At 37.6% G+C, this 20,099-nt stretch overlaps 1 protein-coding gene across 1 annotated transcript in view; it reads left to right on the top strand.

Annotated features, from left to right (window-relative positions):
- The window catches only part of dchs1a (dachsous cadherin-related 1a), a 114,701-nt gene extending 95,313 nt beyond the window's left edge, over positions 1–19,388 (top strand). The window contains exons 10-21 of the mRNA XM_079822930.1: positions 2,371–3,220; positions 7,214–7,453; positions 9,340–9,465; positions 9,624–9,833; positions 10,296–11,162; positions 11,513–11,626; positions 11,707–11,918; positions 12,243–12,394; positions 12,753–12,883; positions 13,182–13,468; positions 13,828–13,966; positions 14,632–19,388. Of these exons, the coding sequence (XP_079679056.1) occupies positions 2,371–3,220; positions 7,214–7,453; positions 9,340–9,465; positions 9,624–9,833; positions 10,296–11,162; positions 11,513–11,626; positions 11,707–11,918; positions 12,243–12,394; positions 12,753–12,883; positions 13,182–13,468; positions 13,828–13,966; positions 14,632–17,222 (5,919 nt within the window). The 3' untranslated portion in view covers positions 17,223–19,388. The remainder of the gene's footprint in view (positions 1–2,370; positions 3,221–7,213; positions 7,454–9,339; positions 9,466–9,623; positions 9,834–10,295; positions 11,163–11,512; positions 11,627–11,706; positions 11,919–12,242; positions 12,395–12,752; positions 12,884–13,181; positions 13,469–13,827; positions 13,967–14,631) is intronic.
- The last annotated feature ends 711 nt before the right edge of the window (positions 19,389–20,099 follow it).

Here is a 20,099-nt window from a genome sequence, read left to right as displayed (position 1 = left end):
GTTCTAACACATAGCTTCTAAGGATTAGTAACTCTATGTTTCTATGTGTTTTTCCTTATCTAAATGTTTGTTTCCATTTCTCTATATCTGTCTTTTTCTTTCTTTCTGTGCACATACACAGTCTCTAGCTATCAAAACAATGTCTCATCTGTGAAAAGAAACTGTGCAGGCTTCCATATTAGGAAGTGAGGTTCTTTTGCTTTGAAGTGTTTCTGAGTCATCTATGAGGATTCTGTATTTTTATTAAGAATATTTGCAAATGTTGGATGTCCTAACAGTTTCCTATTCTGATTATGTTTACTTTAATCCAGTATTATTTTTCCTGGCAGTTACAGACCCATCAAATTAACTCTGATTAATGCTAGCTGGTTTGTTGTTTGAGCTTCTAACCCCTCCCCCCAACACCCAAAAAAAAAGAGGAGAAAGAGAAGAAAATGTGGGCTGCAAAAGTGTTTTGTTGGATTTGTAGTCCACTGGCTGGACACATAGGTTGTAGGTCTGTTCTGATGTAGTTCAATTAATCAACCAAAAGCCAAAACCAAAAGACCTGATGTTAGATCTTTTGTGGTTTATAGTAATCAAAAATAATATAGGACATTTTTGTTTCCTTTCATTCCTATTTGGCTTATTTTTCAATTTTGCGTAGTATCAGTCCTATGTGGTTTAGGCAAGTTAATAAAATATATATTTTTCTATATATATTTACTATAAACAGTGTTGGATTTGGTACTGTGTTTGCTTTGTGTAACTTTAGTTCCAGTGCTGTTTTAGTATCTGATGTACTGTTAGTAATATTTTAAATTAGATTTTATTTTCATAATTTCTGTTTTTGAACTTTAGTTATAGATTTAGTAATTTTGTTGTGTTTTTGTCATTTAGCTAAGATGTGCATATATAGCTTTAGTTATTTTAGTACTTAACCCTCTGGGGCTCTTCTGTCATTTCTGACCCAAATTAAAAAAATCGTAGCTTCATCGGAATGGTCCGAAACTTGGTGACTTTGTTGGTACTTGGTAAATGAACACCTAAAAAAATTGGGGTGACCCAAAAATGACCCCCATAGGAAATGAATGGGAAATTGGCAAAAATATGAAAATACAGAGTTTTTTTGTGCATACAATCTACAAATCAGCCAGGATGCAGAAGGATTAGAAAAAACTCACACACACACACAAAAACACAATGTGTGTGTGTGTGTGTGTGTGTGTGTGTTTTTTTGTCTGTTTTGCACTCTTGATGTTTTAGAGATTCACCCCTTCACTGTTGAATCCTTTTGTTCTGCATCCTGGCTGATTTGTAGATTGTATGCACAAAAAAACTAATTTCCCATTCATTTCCTATGGGGGTCATTTTTGACCCGAAGGTCCTGAGTGTGCCTTTTTTTTACGACCACTTAGACTTTTCAAGTCATGTCCCCAATTTTTTTGGGTGTTCATATACCAAGTACCAATAAAGTCACCAAGGTTCGGACCATTCCGATGAAGCTACGTTTTTTTTTTTTTTTTTTATAAAACGCAAGATCCACTGTAGTGGTAAAAATGTGCTATTGCGTGATAAAAATGCTCAATGTGTCCACCGGATGGCACCGATCTCATTTTAAAAATTGCTTTCATGAGGCCTAGGCTTGACTCTAAAATTATATACAGCTTTAATTAAAAAAATAAAATAATAATATATATATATATATATATATATATATATATATATATATATATATATATATATATATATATATATATATATATATATATATATATATATATATATATATATATATATATATATATATATATATATATATATATATATATATATATAATTTTTTATTATATTCAATGGGAAAAAATGAGTCATAATTATTGCATAAATATTAATTATAAATTATAAAATTATCTCAAAACACCAAAAAAGAAAACAAAAATATTATTGAACAAAAATATATTTCATTGATTTTACTCAAATCTTTTTTTATCTTAATCCCGCCCTCCGGGTCATTTTTGACCTGAAGGTCCTGAGTGTGACCCATAATTGAAGAACCCCAGAGGGTTAAACTAAAAGAAAATGACAAATGTTGCCTTGTAAACTAGCTGAAATAAAATATATTTTAATGTTATTTTATTTCAATTAATTTTTTATTTTACATAATGTTTTTTATTGTTTTAGTAAATGAAGAGAAAACGTTAAGTACACATATACGTATAGTTAAATATCTACACCATTTTTAAAAAACTGAGCTAAATAAGCTAAATAGGATATCATGAGTTGAATCTAGTTTAATCAAATGAACTCCTTTCCTGTTGTCAAATGAACATGTCGAACATTTAGCAATGCTTTGCATTCATCACAGACATAAATGTCTTTCTTTTACAGGTTCTGAGCTCAAGTAAAGGATCGGCCACCGCTAACTCCCAACCATTAACGTTGAATTCTGTGGAGGGAGCTAAACCCGGCTCTATCGTGGGGTCTGTACGTTCACCTGATTCTCAGACCCTTCCTGAAGCAGGACAGGTCACGTATACCGTGGTGGGAGGCACAGACTGTGACGGCACCTTTGTGGTAGACCGCCAGACAGGTGACGTCTACCTGGCCCGTGAGCTGGACTTTGAAAAAGCTCCTCGATACACTCTTCAGGTTGAGGTGGATGACTTCTCCATGCCCCTCCCTAAAAGTCACATTGTAACATTGGTAATTGATGTCCAGGACAGCAACGATCATGCACCTGAGTTTCCCGAAGACCCCGTCATCATAGTCGTCCCTGAGAGCACAGATCCTGGGTCGTCTATCTACACATTCCAGGCCGTTGATAAAGACGGAAGTGGACCCAACAGTGAAGTACACTATTCCATCCTTCAACAGTGGCCAAACGTCCCAGATCTCCTGTTCCTGGATCCAACTACAGGAGTTCTCTCTCTGGGAATGATGCTGGATCATGAGAGGACCTCTTCGCTACTCTTGGTGGTTCAGGCGACTGATTCGGCCCCCGATGTCAGTCAGAGGCGCCGTGGAACAGTCACAGCCCGCATATTTGTCACTGATGTGAATGATAACGACCCTGTGTTCATCTCACCGTCTGTGGTGAGTGTGATGGAGGACCAGCCTGTGGGTTTTGTCGTGATCTATGTCATGGCTGTAGATGCAGACCAGGGAGAGAACGGACGAGTGACATACCGTATCCAGAGCGGCAACAACGGAGGAAAGTTCAGCCTTAACCCAGATACAGGTAAACCAATCAGCAACTCAGTCTGAATGAAATGTGCGATGTGCACAATATATTGCTCTGTTTTCAAACCTTTTACATAAATGTAAAGATTATTAACAATCGCATTTATTTATTTTTTCATTGTTTTACTTTTCTATTTTGCTAAATATACACTACTGTTCAAAGTTTGGGGTCGCTAAGATTGAAAAAAAAAATTCTTATGCTTACCAAGGCTGCGCAAAAAATTAAATTACAGTTTTAAATCGTTGTTTTCTATTTTAAAATATATACAAATTATATATATTCCTATGATTAATTTTCTGCATCATTACTTCAGTCTTCAGTGTCACATGATCAATCATTCTAATATGCTTATTTGGTGCTTAAGAATCGTATTCTTATTGTTGTGCTGCTTAATATTTCAGTTTTTTCAGAACTCTTTGATGAATAGAAAGTTCAAAAGAACAGCATTTATTATTTGAAATACAAATATTTTGTATCATTATTAATGTCTTTACTGTCACTTTTGATCAATTTAACGAGTCCTTGCTGAATAAAAGTTTTTTGTTTGTTTTCAAAATAAATATTTTTTACAGACCCCAACATTTTGAACATAGTGTACAGTATATTTACATATATTGAACAATACAAAATAATAACTGATTTTAAGCACATTTTAACTCATTCTTATTTATAAAACAACAAAACTAAACACTATAAAGATTCTGTGATGTGTATGGAAAATGATAAGAATGGTTAGCACAGCTGTAATGCAACCATAATTGTGCAAAGTGTTTATGTTTATCTGTTGAAACCTTGTTATTTGATGTGTCTTGCATTTTGAGTGATTTTCAAATGCTATGGCCAATTACTCAACCTAGCAGTAACATTAGGACACACAGCAGTGATTAAATTGGTGTGTGAACAGGACATTGAGGGATTAGTTTTCTGTCATCATTTCCTCACCCTCATATCGTTCCAGACCCATATGATTTTCTTTGCAAAATTGCATTGCATGCAAAATGCACCTTCATGTTGATTCTGCGTTTCTGCTTGACTCGCATTTTTGACCCCCAAGTCAGAATCTTCTAAATGCCCTTTAGTTCTCTTAATCCTAAAAACCGCCAGCTCAACATCTGAGAAATGCTGCCCTGTGCTGTGAGTTTCTCTCGTCTCTGTTTATGTGTTTGGGCATTAGTGCATCATGACGTAAAGCAAGAGTGTAAGACAGTACACACCACTGAGCTGGTAGCTATTTACAGCATGTTTTGCCACTAACAGATAGCTCAGATTGTGTTTCTATGTTAATGCTTTGTTGTGGACCTTTCTTTGCTTGTGGACCCCGCACTCAATATTAAGGATCCTGGATTTATTAAAATAGGGAACTAGACCAAGCCTGTACTTTAGCTTGTGCTCACAGTGATTGAGCCTGTTGTACAGGTCATTGCAATAACATACTACAGAAATAATTGTGCAATCAAATATTTAAAAAAAAAACAATTTAGAGAAATGGAAATATTGGGAAATATTAAAGGGATAGTTCACCCAAAAATGAAAATGATCCCACGATTTACTCACCCTCAAGCCCTCCTAGGTGTATATGACATTCTTCTTTCAGACGAACACAGAGTTAATTAAAAAATATCATCTTCCAAGCTTTATAATGGCAGTGAATGGTGAATTTGAAGGCCAAAAAAGTGCATCCATCCATCATAAAAGTAATCCATACGGCTCCAGGGGGGTAATAAAGGCCTTCTGAAGCAAAATGATGGGTTTCCATTTAAATATCCATATTTAAAACTTTACAAACTAAAATAACTAGCAGATGGCCTATGCCAAAAGAGGAACCCCTGACACGATGTGGGAGTAACGTAAGCTTTGACGCCTCGCGGTTTGTACAAATAGGGCTGGGCAACATACTCAAGCTTCTCTTATATCAAAATCGTCCGACATTTCTCTTTAAAAATGTTCTTTTTAGACTTCTAATTTGTGACAGTTGTTTTGTTTTGCTCTATTCTCTGCGCTTCCGTGTTCATCAATACGTCATTTGCCAGGTCAGGGGTTACTCTTTCGCCATAAATCGATGATTACGTCCGTCTGTCGGAAGCTAGTTATTTTTAGTTTATTTACGTTTTAAATATGTATATGTTTCTTACACAAACGCATCACTTTGTCTTCAAATGGCCTTTATTAACCCCCTGGAGCTGTATGGATTATTTTATGATGGATGGATTCACTTTTTTGGGCTTCAAAATCTCAAACCATTATAATGCCATTATAAATCTTGGATTAGCCAGGACTTTTTTAATATAACTCCGATTGTATTCGCCTGAAAGAAGAATGTCATACACCTAGGAGGGCTTGTTGAGGGTGAGTAAATCATGGGCTAATTTTCTTTTTTAGGTGAACGATCCCTTTAAGCTGTCAAAATAAGCTTAAAGTGAGTTTAAACATCTCTTTTCCATGAAGTGAAAGTATGATAAATGGTCACCAGAGGCTGTCAAGCTGCAGAAACGACAAAAAGCCATAAAATGGTCACCATAAAATGTGTCCATACTACTAGTGCATTGTATTTTGAAAATGTTGAAGTCAGATGTTGGAGTCAAATGTTGAAGTCATTGTTCCTTTCTGTTGTAGATGTTTTATTTTTTTATTTGTGCATTGTCAAATTTGGAGAGTATTGAGATCATCGGAGATGAGAATCAATGACAAAGGCATCACTGAAGTCAAAAATGAAGTCAAGACATGTGAATGATATTTAAGAGCTGCAGCTGAACATATTTTTTGTGAATAACAACTGAAAAAAATGGTTGTTCTTTTCCTCAAAACTATCATATGGCTTCAGAAGACTTATTGGATTATACCACAAAAGTCACATAGACTAACTTTATGATACTTGTGTGGTTCTTTATGACATTTTTGTAGCTTTGAAAGCTGTTTGTCTGCATTCACGTTCATTGTATAGCGAAGATCTGCCTCAGCTTTTCATCAAACTTTTGTAATCCATGAAAGCAAGAAAAGCATACATGTTCGGAATGACGCAAGGTTAAGTAAATGATGATAGGATGTTCATTTTTGGGAGAACTGTCTCTTTAAAATAACATTTGTCTGCTTTGTAAATGACAACCCCCTTGTGCAAACTCTTTCACTTACTTTGGAAGCTCATTATTAATCCCCTCAGCTATTAACATGAGAATAGAAAAGCAAAACATCTTCATTCTTCCTCTTGGGTTCTCCTTACGTTATCGGAGCACAACTGTTGAGGAGTCAAATTGTCTGAAAATATTCGAGCTGGTAATTCTAACCAGATTAAAGCCTCAGAGGCATGTTAGCTCAGCGTTATGGAGATAGAAGAGAGGGAAAAATAAGTCAAGACAGAACGAAAACACCCTCTAGTGTCCCAGTTCCCATCATGCCTTTACAGCCTGCTTTGAATCATTGCGTCTGGTTCTTTAAAAGCATGAAATTGAGATTGGATCAATAGGAGCACCGCTCGCTTGTGGTAGGCTAACGATAGGGGCGCTGGCACCCCCAAATTTGAGCAGGGCACGGCAGGCAGGGCCGTTGCGTGTCTAGAGTGCTTGTTTGTGCGCTCGTTGTGTTTGCTGTGGAAAAAACTCATAAACTGCGGCCAGATAGTTGAGCTGTTACAGTGGCTCAGCGAGTGTTCAGGTAGGGAGGGCTCTGCATGGGAAAAAACGTATTATTTAAATCCGTCGCATGACTTTCACTCATTTTTAACACAGCAGAAAGGCGTCAACTCTTCGTGCTGTGATGTTGCTTATGCAAGATCAAAGTGTGCTACAAGATGGAAATCATTCGTCGTGCGAGCGTGTGAATGAGGCTCTGCTTAAGTGCGAGTGGTTTTGTTTTAAACAATTTACATCATGGCTTCATTACTGTGTAATTGTTTGAATGCAGTTCAGCAGGCGATCACTCACAAGAAATACCAGACACAAAGCTTATTACATTCATCATATGGTAGCCTAACACTTTTGCTTATTTCCTCTTTAGGGTCTTTGTCTATTCTTAGACCAATTGACCGTGAAGAGCAAGACCTCTACAACTTGACCGTAGTGGCAGAAGACCACGGTTTACAACAGCACAGCAGCTCCCAGTTACTGTCAATCCAGGTGATTGACGTAAACGATGAGGCACCGTACTTTGAGGAAAGCGAATATGAAGCTTTTATTGCAGAGAATCAGCCTGCAGGAACCACTGTATTGGTGGTTTCAGCTTCTGATATGGATCAAGGTAAAATATACTCCTATATAAACATGCAAGTTTTGGCACGGTCCACTGGTGGTGTATTTATAATATTATCATTATATATTATCATTTATATTTCATTAAATGTTATTTATTTAAATTAATATGATTAATTAATTGATATTATTTTATTTAAAAAAAATATATATTTTAATTAATTTAAAAATGCAATTACATTTGATTACTCATATTAATATACAATTAAAAATAATATGTGACCCTGGACAACAAAACCAGTCATAAGTCACATGGGTATATTTGTGGCAATAGCCAACAATACATTGTATGGCTCAAAATTATCTATTTTTCTTTTATGCCAAAAATCATTAGGGTATTAAGTAAAGATATTTTGTAAATTTCCGACCGTAAATATATAAAAAGTGTATTATTAGTAGTAATATGCAGGACTTAATTTGGACAACTTTAAAGGCGATTTAATCAATATTTAGATTTTTTTGGCACCCTCAGATTCCAGATTTTCAAGTAGTTGTATCAAATATTGTCCTATCCTAACAAACCATACATCATACGCTTATCAGTTTTTGCTGTATTATAATATAATTTATTATAATGAAAAAAACTGTCATAATTATGACCATTATGACTGGTTTTGTGATCCAGGGTCACATACAGTATATATATTTTTTAATTTTCATTTTAGTATTTATATGCAATTATATTATTTATTAATATTTTAAATTAGCTTTTATTTTTTTTATTTAATATTTCATTTTAGTTTAACTTTTTTCATTTTAGTTTTTTTATATATATTTTTTTATTTAGCTTTAGTTTTATTTCAGTTTTAGTTTTTAGTAATTCAACTTAAACTTATTTTATTTCAGTTAGCCATAATAATATTTATTTTATCTTTATTGTTTCTATATTTTAATTAACACAAATGTTATTTTTAATAGTTTTAGTTAACAATAACAACACTGCTGTGTAAACAGAGACTAATGTCTTCGGCCATTATATCACATCTCACGCCATGAGTGCCGCATTTATAAGACTCTGCGCCATGTGCTCTGTGTAAATGTGGTTTGGCAAGGTACATTGCCTGCAGACTCGCAAAAACATGAAGTTGGTACTTTTAATCTTGAATTAGTCAGATGGTAGGAAAATCTCTTATTACCAAATGTACATATGATTCAGGAGGATGATTAATTATGTTAATTTTGCATCGTGTTCTTTATTTAATCACACTAAATGAACATATTAAATGAATAATAATTTTTAAAAACTCAGATATACTTGCTTACATTGTCTGATGTAAGTATGCAAGTCTGATATTAAACGATACAGTCTGTAAACACGCATTGAGTGAGAAAAGTTCATTTCTTTTTTACCTTGTGAGATTACACACCATCCTCTTTAAAAGTGACACGAATGTTCGTTTACGGCTAGCATTCCCCTGAAAACACTAGATATCACAGCCAAACCCATCACAAATAAAAGTGTGTGGTTTTAATTGGTGCCAGCCCAGGGGGTGGTGGAAGGGGAGTGCTGCATTCTCTTGGACTTACTCAGGGGCAAATAAAACAGAAGGATCATAAACTTTCTCTCCATGAACAATTAGCGAGGTAAACAGGTGACACTCTGCCAGATTGCTCGCCTTTTGCACGCGATCTGCCATCCAAAGACTAGGGGGAGGGCGATTGAGACCAACTGCTTAGACAGCGGTATTAACTACAAACAAATAAAAACAGGGTGCGCTGCCGAGTTTACTTATTCCGTGAGAAAAGTCCATTGTACAAAGTGAACACAGCCTCTTAAGAATGATTACTTTTTTTCCTCAGATGTGATCATTTGGACTTGCATTCGGGGAAACATTCCGATTCATCTCATGTCATGTCTTTATGCTTTTTCCATAGGGACCAATGGAATTGTGATGTACGGAAGCATTGTAGGAGATGATTTCAGTATTCATCCGGTGACAGGAGTCATAACCACCTCCAAAGCTTTAGACAGGGAAGCCCAAGGGGTGTATGCTGTGACAGGTACTTCAGACAGAACGCAACTGCTTGCAACAGAGAATTTATTCTCGGATATGCTTTAAATAGCAAAGATTGCATTTTTTTGTTTGTTTCTGCCAATGTCATGTCACGGTTGGCCACGCGTTTGTTTAGCCAGTTTATAACCTCTTTCTCATAAACAGTTTATGCCAGAGATGGTGGTTCTCCTCCCAATTTCGCCAAGACCACAGTGCGCGTCACAGTGCTGGATGAGAATGACAATAGGCCGGCTTTTGGGAGAGTGTACTACAGTCTGGAGGTGCCTGAGAACCAGGAGCCTGTGACGCTCTTCACAGTTAGAGCTACAGATCAAGACTCCGGGGACAGTGGGGTGGTGCACTACAAAATCACTGGTATTAATGCCATGAGCAATATTAATGTTGTTGTATGATACATGTTAAATATTATTATATATTTTATACAAACAGCTACAAAATTGTTCACACATGAGTAAAAAATAATTAATAACAATTAGTTCAATAAAAGTTTAATAAAAATAACTAAACTGATTTGTTCAATTACCAAGCGTCCTTTGAGGACAAGGTTAAATGATAACCATTTATTATTTTTCTCTTTTTTCATGTGATACAGTAACATTGTAAAATAAAGTTATGGTTTTTGCATCATTAATTGTCTGTTGTAGCGGATATAAGTAAACCTGTTTATTTATTTATCCATTCCTGTATTACATTACAGGATATAGTTATGACATTTAATAAGGTATTATGCAATTTACATTGAACACTTCGCAGGTCAGTGTTGATGAAATTGAACAGGCCAGAAGACAACATTATTTTTATATTTTCATTTCTCAGAGGGAGACCATTTTGGCGATTTCCACCTGGACAGGAAATCAGGTGTGCTGTCCACCTCTAGGCCTTTGGATCGAGAGTCCAAAGCAAAGTACACCCTCACCGTGGAGGCACAAGATCAGGGTATACCGCCCCTCACCAGCACTGTCACTTTGGACATCAATGTGCTGGACCTGAATGACAACAGCCCAGTGTTTCCCAGCAGCAGCTACTCTATGGAAGTGTCAGAGGATGCTTCAGAAGGGTCTCTTGTCCTTGAGGTTTCAGCCTCTGACAAAGACGAAGGGTCCAACAGCCAGCTGGTCTACTTCCTGAGTCGAGAATCCAGAGGTATGTTTATTGTGGACCAACACACAGGTCGCATTATTACAGCGGCAGCTCTTGACCGAGAAAAAGTGGCTTCCTACAGCTTCCAAGTCTACGCCATGGACTCCTCAGCAGCCAATCCCCGTAACACTTCCGCTGATGTGACCGTCCACATCTTAGATGTAAACGACAATGCCCCCTTCTTCATCACAGACCCACTCATCATCAATGTCTCCAGCACTAGTCTCTCCAACCGCAAAGTGCTGGCCACCATGAGAGCTGAAGATAAGGACTTTGGTGCAAATGGATCTGTATTTTATCGGTTTGCGAATCCTGTCAAAGGCTTCACCATAAACTCCTTGACGGGGGACATCCAGGCCACTGAGAAGCTCCATGCTCTGACCCAGAGCCAGCGGACCCTCATTGTGGAGGCCATGGATCAGGGAAACCCATCGCAGTCCTCTCTAGGAGTGGTGGTTGTGTACTTCCGAGAGCAGAGTTACCAGGGCATCCGTTTCTCGCGCAACGCTAGGGATGTGAGTCTTCAGGAGAATGCCGCTAAAGGTACGATAATGGCCTCTGAATCCATTACAGAAAGGTCTAATTGCTGTACATCATTGATATCCAGCTGATATTATTGTAGCTCGAACAGTATAGCATGACGCTAGCAACACCAAGGTCTGATAAAATGTACATCTTGCATGCAAGTCGTAATGCCAGTGTAATGTAAAAGCTGGGGAAATGAGTTGCACGGCTAAATATCCAATGTTGTCTGATATGATAAATAAAAAAATGCTAATTTGGATGATACCCTTTATGGTATTGATAAATACTGTGCATCACTAAAATCTTTTAATACATGCCAAGTTGATGGAAAATGTATTTTAATCCTCAAAGGTCTTGACTTTTTATAGGTACAGCAGTTGTTCAGATACAGGCTCACTATCCAGATGGATCTAGCAGTGGCATCAACTACAGCATTTTCAGTGGCAACAAGCAGCAGTCTTTTAGCATCAGCTCCTACACAGGTATGATAGTAAATCTAAGTCTTTGCATCAATTTATTGTGAGATGTTTCACTATTGTTCATAATAAATTCATTATTTTAGGTGAGATTTGGGTAGAAAGTTCAACAAGTTTGGACTTTGAGGAGACCCCACGACTCCGCCTGGTGGTCAAGGCTGAAACCGCATCCTCCAGCTCCTTCATGGCAGTCAACCTTCTCCTACAGGATGTCAATGACAACTTACCACGCTTTCAACTTCACAATTATGTTGCTTATGTTCGTGAGGCCCAGGGTTATGATCATCCTATCATTCAGGTGCGGTAATCTCCCTTATGTTTTCTCAATGGTTGAGTGTTCATAAAAGTGTAAAGTTGTGGAGTACAACATCCCTTGGCTTAAATACAGCATATTTTCAGTGCAAGCTAGGAGAGTTTCCTTTGCGTTTCCACAATGTTTTCATTGTCCATGGTGAGAATATAGGTTCAGCTGTCCCACATAGCCACAACCAATTCCCTTTTTAACTTTTTTTTATAATTTGAGTTCCAAACCCAACATTGCTTAGAGGTTCATGTTACGCTCAAGCAGCTGTAGCAAATCTGCCTGTATTTTCATTGCCAATTTCACCGGTAATTTCCTCAGGTGTTGGCGAATGACCTGGACCAGGGTCAGAATGGGCAGGTGACCTACTCTATAAGGTCATCATCCATGAGCGGCCTCTTCAAGATCGACCCTATCACTGGCAGTATATCCACCGCTGCCATCATGGACAGAGAGATCTGGACACAGACCAAGTACTAAGTTCTTCCTTCCACTATTATGTTTATGTTGTTTCCTTTTACCTGAGAACAAGGGGTCTGTAGATCCTTAAAAATGAGTGATTGAAAAATAATGTCTTAAATGTACTATTTAAAAAAATCCATGCTTGTGTATTTGTTGACGGAACTACAGAAGACACTTCTGTAGAGGCAGTTGCACTGATTTGGTTAAAATCATCAAATTGAATCATATAATAAATATATTTTTTATCTTTATTGTAATAATTTTTAGAATTTACATTGAAAAATCTTAAAACATCTTACATTTTTCAGATCAACATGAAAATTGAGAATATCCAGACTTTGACTTATAATTTTGTTGTTTTGTCTCCAGCCTGGTTATTATGGCAACGGACAGAGGCAGTCCTCGGTTAGCAGGTTCTGCCACTCTCACGGTGATCATTGTAGACTTGAATGACAACAGTCCCACCATCCCTGTTCCACATGAAGTCCGGATCCCTGAGAGTAAGTTGACTGCTGTTTGAACTCGATATCATTGCTGTAATCAATGAACGAAATTTCCTATTTTTTCTGGCAGACAAACAATGAGGCACACCGTGCTGAAAGATTGACTCAATTACCAGGCGTTTTTCTCGCCAAACTCCTCAATGGTTATTTCCTGTCACTGATGTTGTAAAATGTGTCCAGTAATGATGGGCGTTGTCCAGCAAAACTTAATACTTTTGAAAGGTGCAACCACAAATGGAAACAAGTTAATTACATTTTACACAGGGTTATCAAGATTGTCTCTTTCTTTCTCTAGATACTTTGATTGGAACTGTGATCACTCAGGTCACAGGGAATGATGTGGACTCTGGGCCTGCTCTCTCCTATTCCCTTCTTCTGGACTCAGACACTCAAGGGAAGTTTGGAATACACCGCTTTGGAGGAGGGGTGTCCTTGACCGCCTCTCTGGACTTTGAAGAGAGAACATGGTACATGCTGACCGTCAGCTCCTCAGACACCAAGCAAAAGAGTTACGCAAATCTGACCGTGCTTGTGGAGGATGTGAATGATAATGCTCCAGTCTTCTCCCAGGACCTTTACGAGGTACGTGAGAAGAGATCACATGTTTAGGGTGAGCACTGAAATTAAACCCAACATAAGATAACTGAATAATACAAAGTAAACAGTCATTTGACCAATCAGAATTAGGTACTCCAGAGTGCTTTGTAATAATAACAGATTACATAAGCTTTGATGCTCTACTCTGTTTAATAAATCAGTTCCACTCCTTAAAAGCACTTGCAGTTGATTTAAATGTCAATGAGACGCATATTTGTATTCAGAAAATATTCCCTGTGAGCACCACATTTGAAAAATATTTATTTTAAGAAAAAATTAAAAAAAATTGATGCGATGTTCTGCTCAAAGCAGTCAGTGTTAAGGCCGATTTATGTCTTTGGCAGGTGACTCTAGCAGAACACTCGCCAGCAGGAAGCTCAGTTATCACAGTAACTGCTACAGATAAGGACTCTGGAGAGAACGGAAGGATAACATACAGGGTCGTGTCAACAAAGGACATGTTCTACGTTGACCCAAGCAATGGTAATTTGTCCTTTTGTTCCTGCCGTTATCCTTTTGTGTTTATTGTTCTTCATCCAAATCATTGTCAGATGTCTTGTAGAATTTATTTGTAAGGAACCAGACATTTGATGCAGTGGTTCTCAGCTGTTTTTTTTTTCGTCAGGGCCCACATTGTAGGACGTCAAGTGGCAATCCAACACCATATCAATTTTGTCATATCAATATGAAAAATTATAACATTGACTGAACAGATCACTTTAAATTTAGTAAATTATGAACAACAGAAGTAGTGTAACACCAAATATTGTGTTGCTATTACTTATATATCAAGGACAGATAAATTTTTGCATAAAGACTCTAGAGTACGATGCATGGCAGTCCAGGATATTATTATTGTTATTGGGTTGTCACCCACTAGTTAAGATGAAGAGACGTTGGGCTCAAAATGTCACCTGTGGTGAGCACATGAAATAAATATTTGTATATTTTTTTGAGCTGTGGTGTGCCAACTTTCTCCTCCTTTTTGTAGTTTTTTGTGGTTGAGCACCTTCATTGAGCTTTTTGCCCGTTAGATGTGCGCACTGTGTTGAATCTTTGTGACCCACCAGTTAAGAACCACTGTTTTAAGGCATATAATAAAAGCCCTGATCTTTCCTTGAATCTCATCCTGCAATTTCTATACATAGGTACTCTGTTCATCAAGCAGAAGGTTGAGTTTGACTCGCAGCATCCTTCCATTTTGGTGGTGATTGAAGCCAGTGATAGTGGAACACCACAGTTGACCGCCCTTACCACAGTTCAGGTGCATGTGTCTGATGTCAATGACAATGCCCCTGTATTCCACCAGACTGAGTACAGAGCCTCTGTTTCCGAAGACGAAGTTCCTGGTTCGACCATTCTAACCCTTGAAGCAGTGGATGGGGACTTATCTAGGGACAACTGTGGCTTTGATTTTGCCATCGCTAGTGGGAACATTGGCAATGCCTTCCAAATTGAGAGCAGTGTTCGCTTCCTTGAGGGCCATGGATTTCAGACAGTTGGAATGCTGATATTAGTTGATAAGCTTGACTTTGAGATCGCAAATGACTACAATCTTACTATTGTGGTCTCAGATCGTGGCATACCACAACGAAGCTCAAGTGTACCAGTTTTAATCACTGTAATGGACACCAATGATAACCCACCATCCTTCAGTAGGGCAGAATACAAAGTTGTTGTCAATGAAAGGGCAGAAACAGGAACAGAAATACTTCAACTTCTTGCTGTGGACCCTGACTCGACACCTAATGGAGAAGTTCAGTACTCAATCAGTTCTGGAGATGAATCTGAGCTCTTTTCTGTAGATCAGTGGACTGGGTCCCTTCGTCTGCGGAGGTCTCTTGATAGTGAGGAACAGTCCTCTTACATGTTCATTATTCAGGCCTCGGATGGTCAGGGCCACTTTGCTCTTGCTCCTGTAACTGTCGAGGTCAAGGACATCAATAATAACCGGCCTTACTTTCCTCTTAAAACACTTACAGCAAGCATTCGTGAAAACCAGCCCCAGAATGCTCTAGTAACCATATTACATGCCATTGATCATGACAAAGGAGCATACGGAGAGCTGAGATATTTTCTGATGTACAATTCCGGCAATGGTAAAGATTCCTTTCTAATGAACCAAACCTCCGGTGAGTTGCGAACACGCTTTACATTTGACTTTGAGAAGATAAACACTTTCAATTTTATTGCCATGGCAATGGATGCAGGCAACTACTCTGCTACAGTCACAGTGCAAGTGTTTGTGACTGGTGAAGATGAGTATGACCCCGTTTTCACTAACTCAGATTTCACCTTCCGTATACCTGAGGGTGCCAAGAAAGGGCAAAGCATCGGCCAAGTAAAGGCTAATGATGAGGATGGAGGGGTGGATGGCATCGTCCTCTATTCACTCGCAAACAATTCACCTTATTTTGAGGTCAACACATCTACTGGAGTGATATCCCTCAAGATGGATGCCTATCATCGTCATATAAGCCGGTCTAAAAGAGAGACACGTCAGATGACGTTGGATGTTATTGCCCACAGTCCTTTGGAGAATTCCCGAAAATCTTCTGCCCAGATCACTATTGATGTCACCCATACATCCTTCGGCTTGAACACAGATATGAATGTGGTACTTGCCAGTGCTATAACAGCTTCCTTGGCAGCCATTGTGTTCCTGATCATAGTTGTTGTGGTGATATACCTCTTGAGATCCCAAAGGTACAAAGAACAAGAGACTTGCACCAGAATAGTCACCAACGGTACTGTTCTGGAGAGTCTTGAAAATTCGAAAGTTCCTGGGGATGATAAGCTATATCATCAGAACCTTCCTGGGTATCCAACAGACCAGACTGGGAACGGAGGAGGTACATACACACGAGGTGGGTCTCTTGACCCATCCCACTCTAGTGGACGTGGTTCCGCTGAAGCCGAAGCAGCAGAAGATGATGAGATTCGGATGATCAATGAGTATCCACGAGTTTCTAGCATCTCCTCCTCTATGCAGGAGCACATAGCAGCTCGTGGGCCTGACTCTGGAATCCAGCAAGATGCAGATCAGCTGTCTGACATTTCATGTGAGCCGGGGATGGATGCAAACCAATGGTTTAAAGGGAAGAAACTGGGAAGTTTAAGTGGAACAATATTATCAAGCCAGTTGCCAACATATCGGGATGAAGGTGGTGGATATCTTGGGGTTGGAAGAGGGCTTAACATCTCGCATCCGAAAGATTATGCTTTCCCGGAGGATGGTAAGCCTGCTGTCGATGGTTCTCTTACAGCAATCGTGGCTAGTGATGAGGAACTGAGAGGCAGCTACAACTGGGACTACCTCCTCGACTGGTGCCCTCAGTTTCAGCCTCTGGCTAATGTCTTTACAGAAATTGCCAGATTAAAAGATGAGAATGCACCACCTAACCCTCGGCGGCCATTTCATCCCAAAGCAAAGACTGATCCCAAGCCCAGAATTGACCCTCCTCCCCTAATTACCTCTGTAGCTCATCCAGGGGCCAAAACTGTTTTGCCAAAACCTGCTGTAGGCCGAACATTTCCCCACCTATCCTCTTTGCGGCGGTCTCCTATTGACCATGATGACTCCGTTTCCTCAATTGCCATGTCTCCAAGTTTTTCTCCATCGCTTTCACCACTTTCAGCCCATTCCCCAGCCATCGCTCCTTTTGGAGGTCACTCGTCCTCCATTATCAATACAACTGAGCACTCTTTGGAACATGAGGAGACAGAACTGAGGATTTAATGCAAGTAGAGCTCACACGAAAGGACTCAGGTTCTCTAAAAATGCCTCTCCTCTGGCATAGTCCTCAACATCATGTTGTATGTAATGTTGCCCCACTGGCTGGCCAGAGGTTTTGGTGCATTTGTCACCCTTCTTTAGACTTACTGACTTGAGTTGTAAAAATGACTATTTTATAATGCTGTTCTAATGATCCTGAAGATCAACTGACATTTTTATTAGCCCAGCATTTGCACATTTTAAAGGACAGTTATGTTTGATGTCAATGTTTTGTAAGAGAAAACACTTTTGTATTATATATTTTTGTACTGATGTTTTTTTGGTTTAAAAAGAATGACATATGTCAAACGGTTGCTATAACCTGTGATTTTATTGACATACATTTATATTTGTATATTTGTGGGCGTAACAATATGTTTGTTATCAGAGCTTGTTCTGGTTTATTAACAGTTGCGATTCTAAAGTGTTCTAAGTATGTTCAGTATTAAGCTCTTAAATGTTTGGGGAACATGTTTTGCTGTCAGTATTTATATAAAAAAAAGTTACAGTATCTGCAAAATGCCAGTGTACAGTCTTTGAAGGTTATGCTGCAGACAACAGTGATCATATTGATTTCTACATGCTGCTTCCCCTCCCTTAGCTTGACTAATGGGAACACAATTGTAGCTATGAAACTAAATATTAAAACAAGAGATTCGAAATCTAAAAACTTAATTAGCACAAGTTTTTTTCTTTTCTTTTTTTAGTGTTGAAGCATAACAGCTGTAGTGCAAGAACACAAGCTATCTGTGCCAGGAATTTCCAAAACTACAAAGAAATAACAATAACAGAATTGTTAAAAATTGTTATGGCAGCTCTTATCAGCACCTTTGAAGAGCTGACACTTACAAACACCATAACGTAACTGGAAATAACGTATTGTCCTTTTTTTATTCTCATGTTTTTTCAAGTGCTTTTTTGAAAACAGATCTTAACAAATATTCTCAAGGCCAGTGAAAAGGTTATCATGTCATAATTACAAAAAAATAGGCTGTAAATAGCAATTTGATAAGTTCAAATTCCTTCGCTTATGCTAAGTAATTTTTATCTGGATGTTTATGTTTTAATAAATACATCAAGCTATCCAATAACGCATCATTTGAACAAAATAAATATTCTCTCACAACTCCACTACTCCCTAGTCAAGGTACTGTATAGGTACATTTTTTGTAGCTAATTTCAAACATTACTTTGGGTAAACAATTGGTGAAATGTATTATACCACAAAATGCTGGATTACTTTGTTTTTATGTATGTAAATTACATTGCTCAATAATGTTATGAAACCCATATTTGTTAAAAAGCACTGGTGATTTGATTTCAGTTACATGTTTGTTTCTACAATGTACAGATTGCTTTAAAGTTAAGAGATAAAGTACAAATATTTCAGACTAAATAATGGCAGTATTGTAATTCTCCTAGCAGAATTAATTTGTAGCCTTTTAATTTGCTTAAGTGGTTGTTAAACATTTTTGTAAATTATTTTCTAATACTTAAAAGATGATTGTAAATGTTGCCATATGACCATACTTAATTTCTGTGCAAAAACTTTTTTTCTTCAGATTTTTCTGAAAATTTTCGATGCCCATCGAAAGACTCAATTTGTAATTCTGAAAATCGACAGTGCCTATTGAAGAAAAGCGTGTTTATGACTGATTGTTAAAATTATGTTCAGATTCATTTTTTTGAGGTTAGCCTGATTTAACAGGATATCTCTCTACTTGTTTAAGAATCGTATATTTATGGCAGATACTTCAATTTTGTACACAAACAATTCCTCACTCGTAACTGTGAACATGTTATATTCATGCTGCCTTGAAGGAAAATAAATAATGTTCAGTTGTTCTGTGTTCATTTAAAAAGTTTCTCATAATGTTCGAATCACTGTTCATAGTGTTATAGGTGAATGAAATCTGTTTACATTAATTTTGAATAGCACTGTGGTCCAAAAAATGGCCAGACATTTTTTTCTTACCTTTGTACCCTATATAATCCAAAGGGCATTGATGATAGGTGGTGGTGTTTTTATTGTAAAGGATGACCAGAAAACTGAATTTTGTTCAGTTTCCACCTTAAACCTTTGAAGATTTTTTTGTTGTTGTATATTTACAAAGTGCCTGATTAAAATGTATTTCCAATAATGAGCCTTTAACATCATCTATTTCTTAATTATATGTATACATCGGTGTTGATTATAGAAGTTTACATATTCTTTTAGATCAAAAACGAGACATTATTTGAACTACATTGGAAATTTTAACTGTATTTGTAAATCTGTAAGTTACAATATACTGTTCATTTTCACCTGGCAGTTAGTTAATACCGTTGGTAAATATTACTTTGTCTCAATGTTTTCCTTGTAAAATTGGAAGACTGTTTCCATTTACTAGGACTGAGGACTTCATTTACAATAATTATTTATTAAAAAAAGAATGGGCTAAAATGCACCTGCCAAGCCCCGGACCTACTTCATCTTACATCTCATACAGTTGATTGACTAGTTACGCAGTTTGAGTTTCTACAAGAAACTCGCTCCTGTTCTCACTCCTCAAATAGGGTTGAGCTTCTGTTTGTGTTCGCTGTTAGTTTGTATGTGAATAAAAGCCTAAATTAAATCTGTTCATCATATAAAGCGATCCTGCCTCTTTAGAAAATAAACCGCTCTAATCAAATGGATTAGTTTTACGATCCCTTGATGACCTTTTGGACTTTCAATGGAGGGACAGAAATCTCTCAGATTTCATTAAATCTTAAATGGTTAGTTCACCCAAAAATCATTAATCAATTCATTAATTACCCACCTTCATGACTTTCCACGCCCGTAAGAACTTCGTTCATCTT

Source organism: Gobio gobio, assembly GCF_949357685.1.
Source record: "Gobio gobio genome assembly, chromosome: 8".
Lineage (NCBI taxonomy): Eukaryota > Metazoa > Chordata > Actinopteri > Cypriniformes > Gobionidae > Gobio > Gobio gobio.
This window is presented reverse-complemented; position numbering and strand designations above follow the sequence as displayed.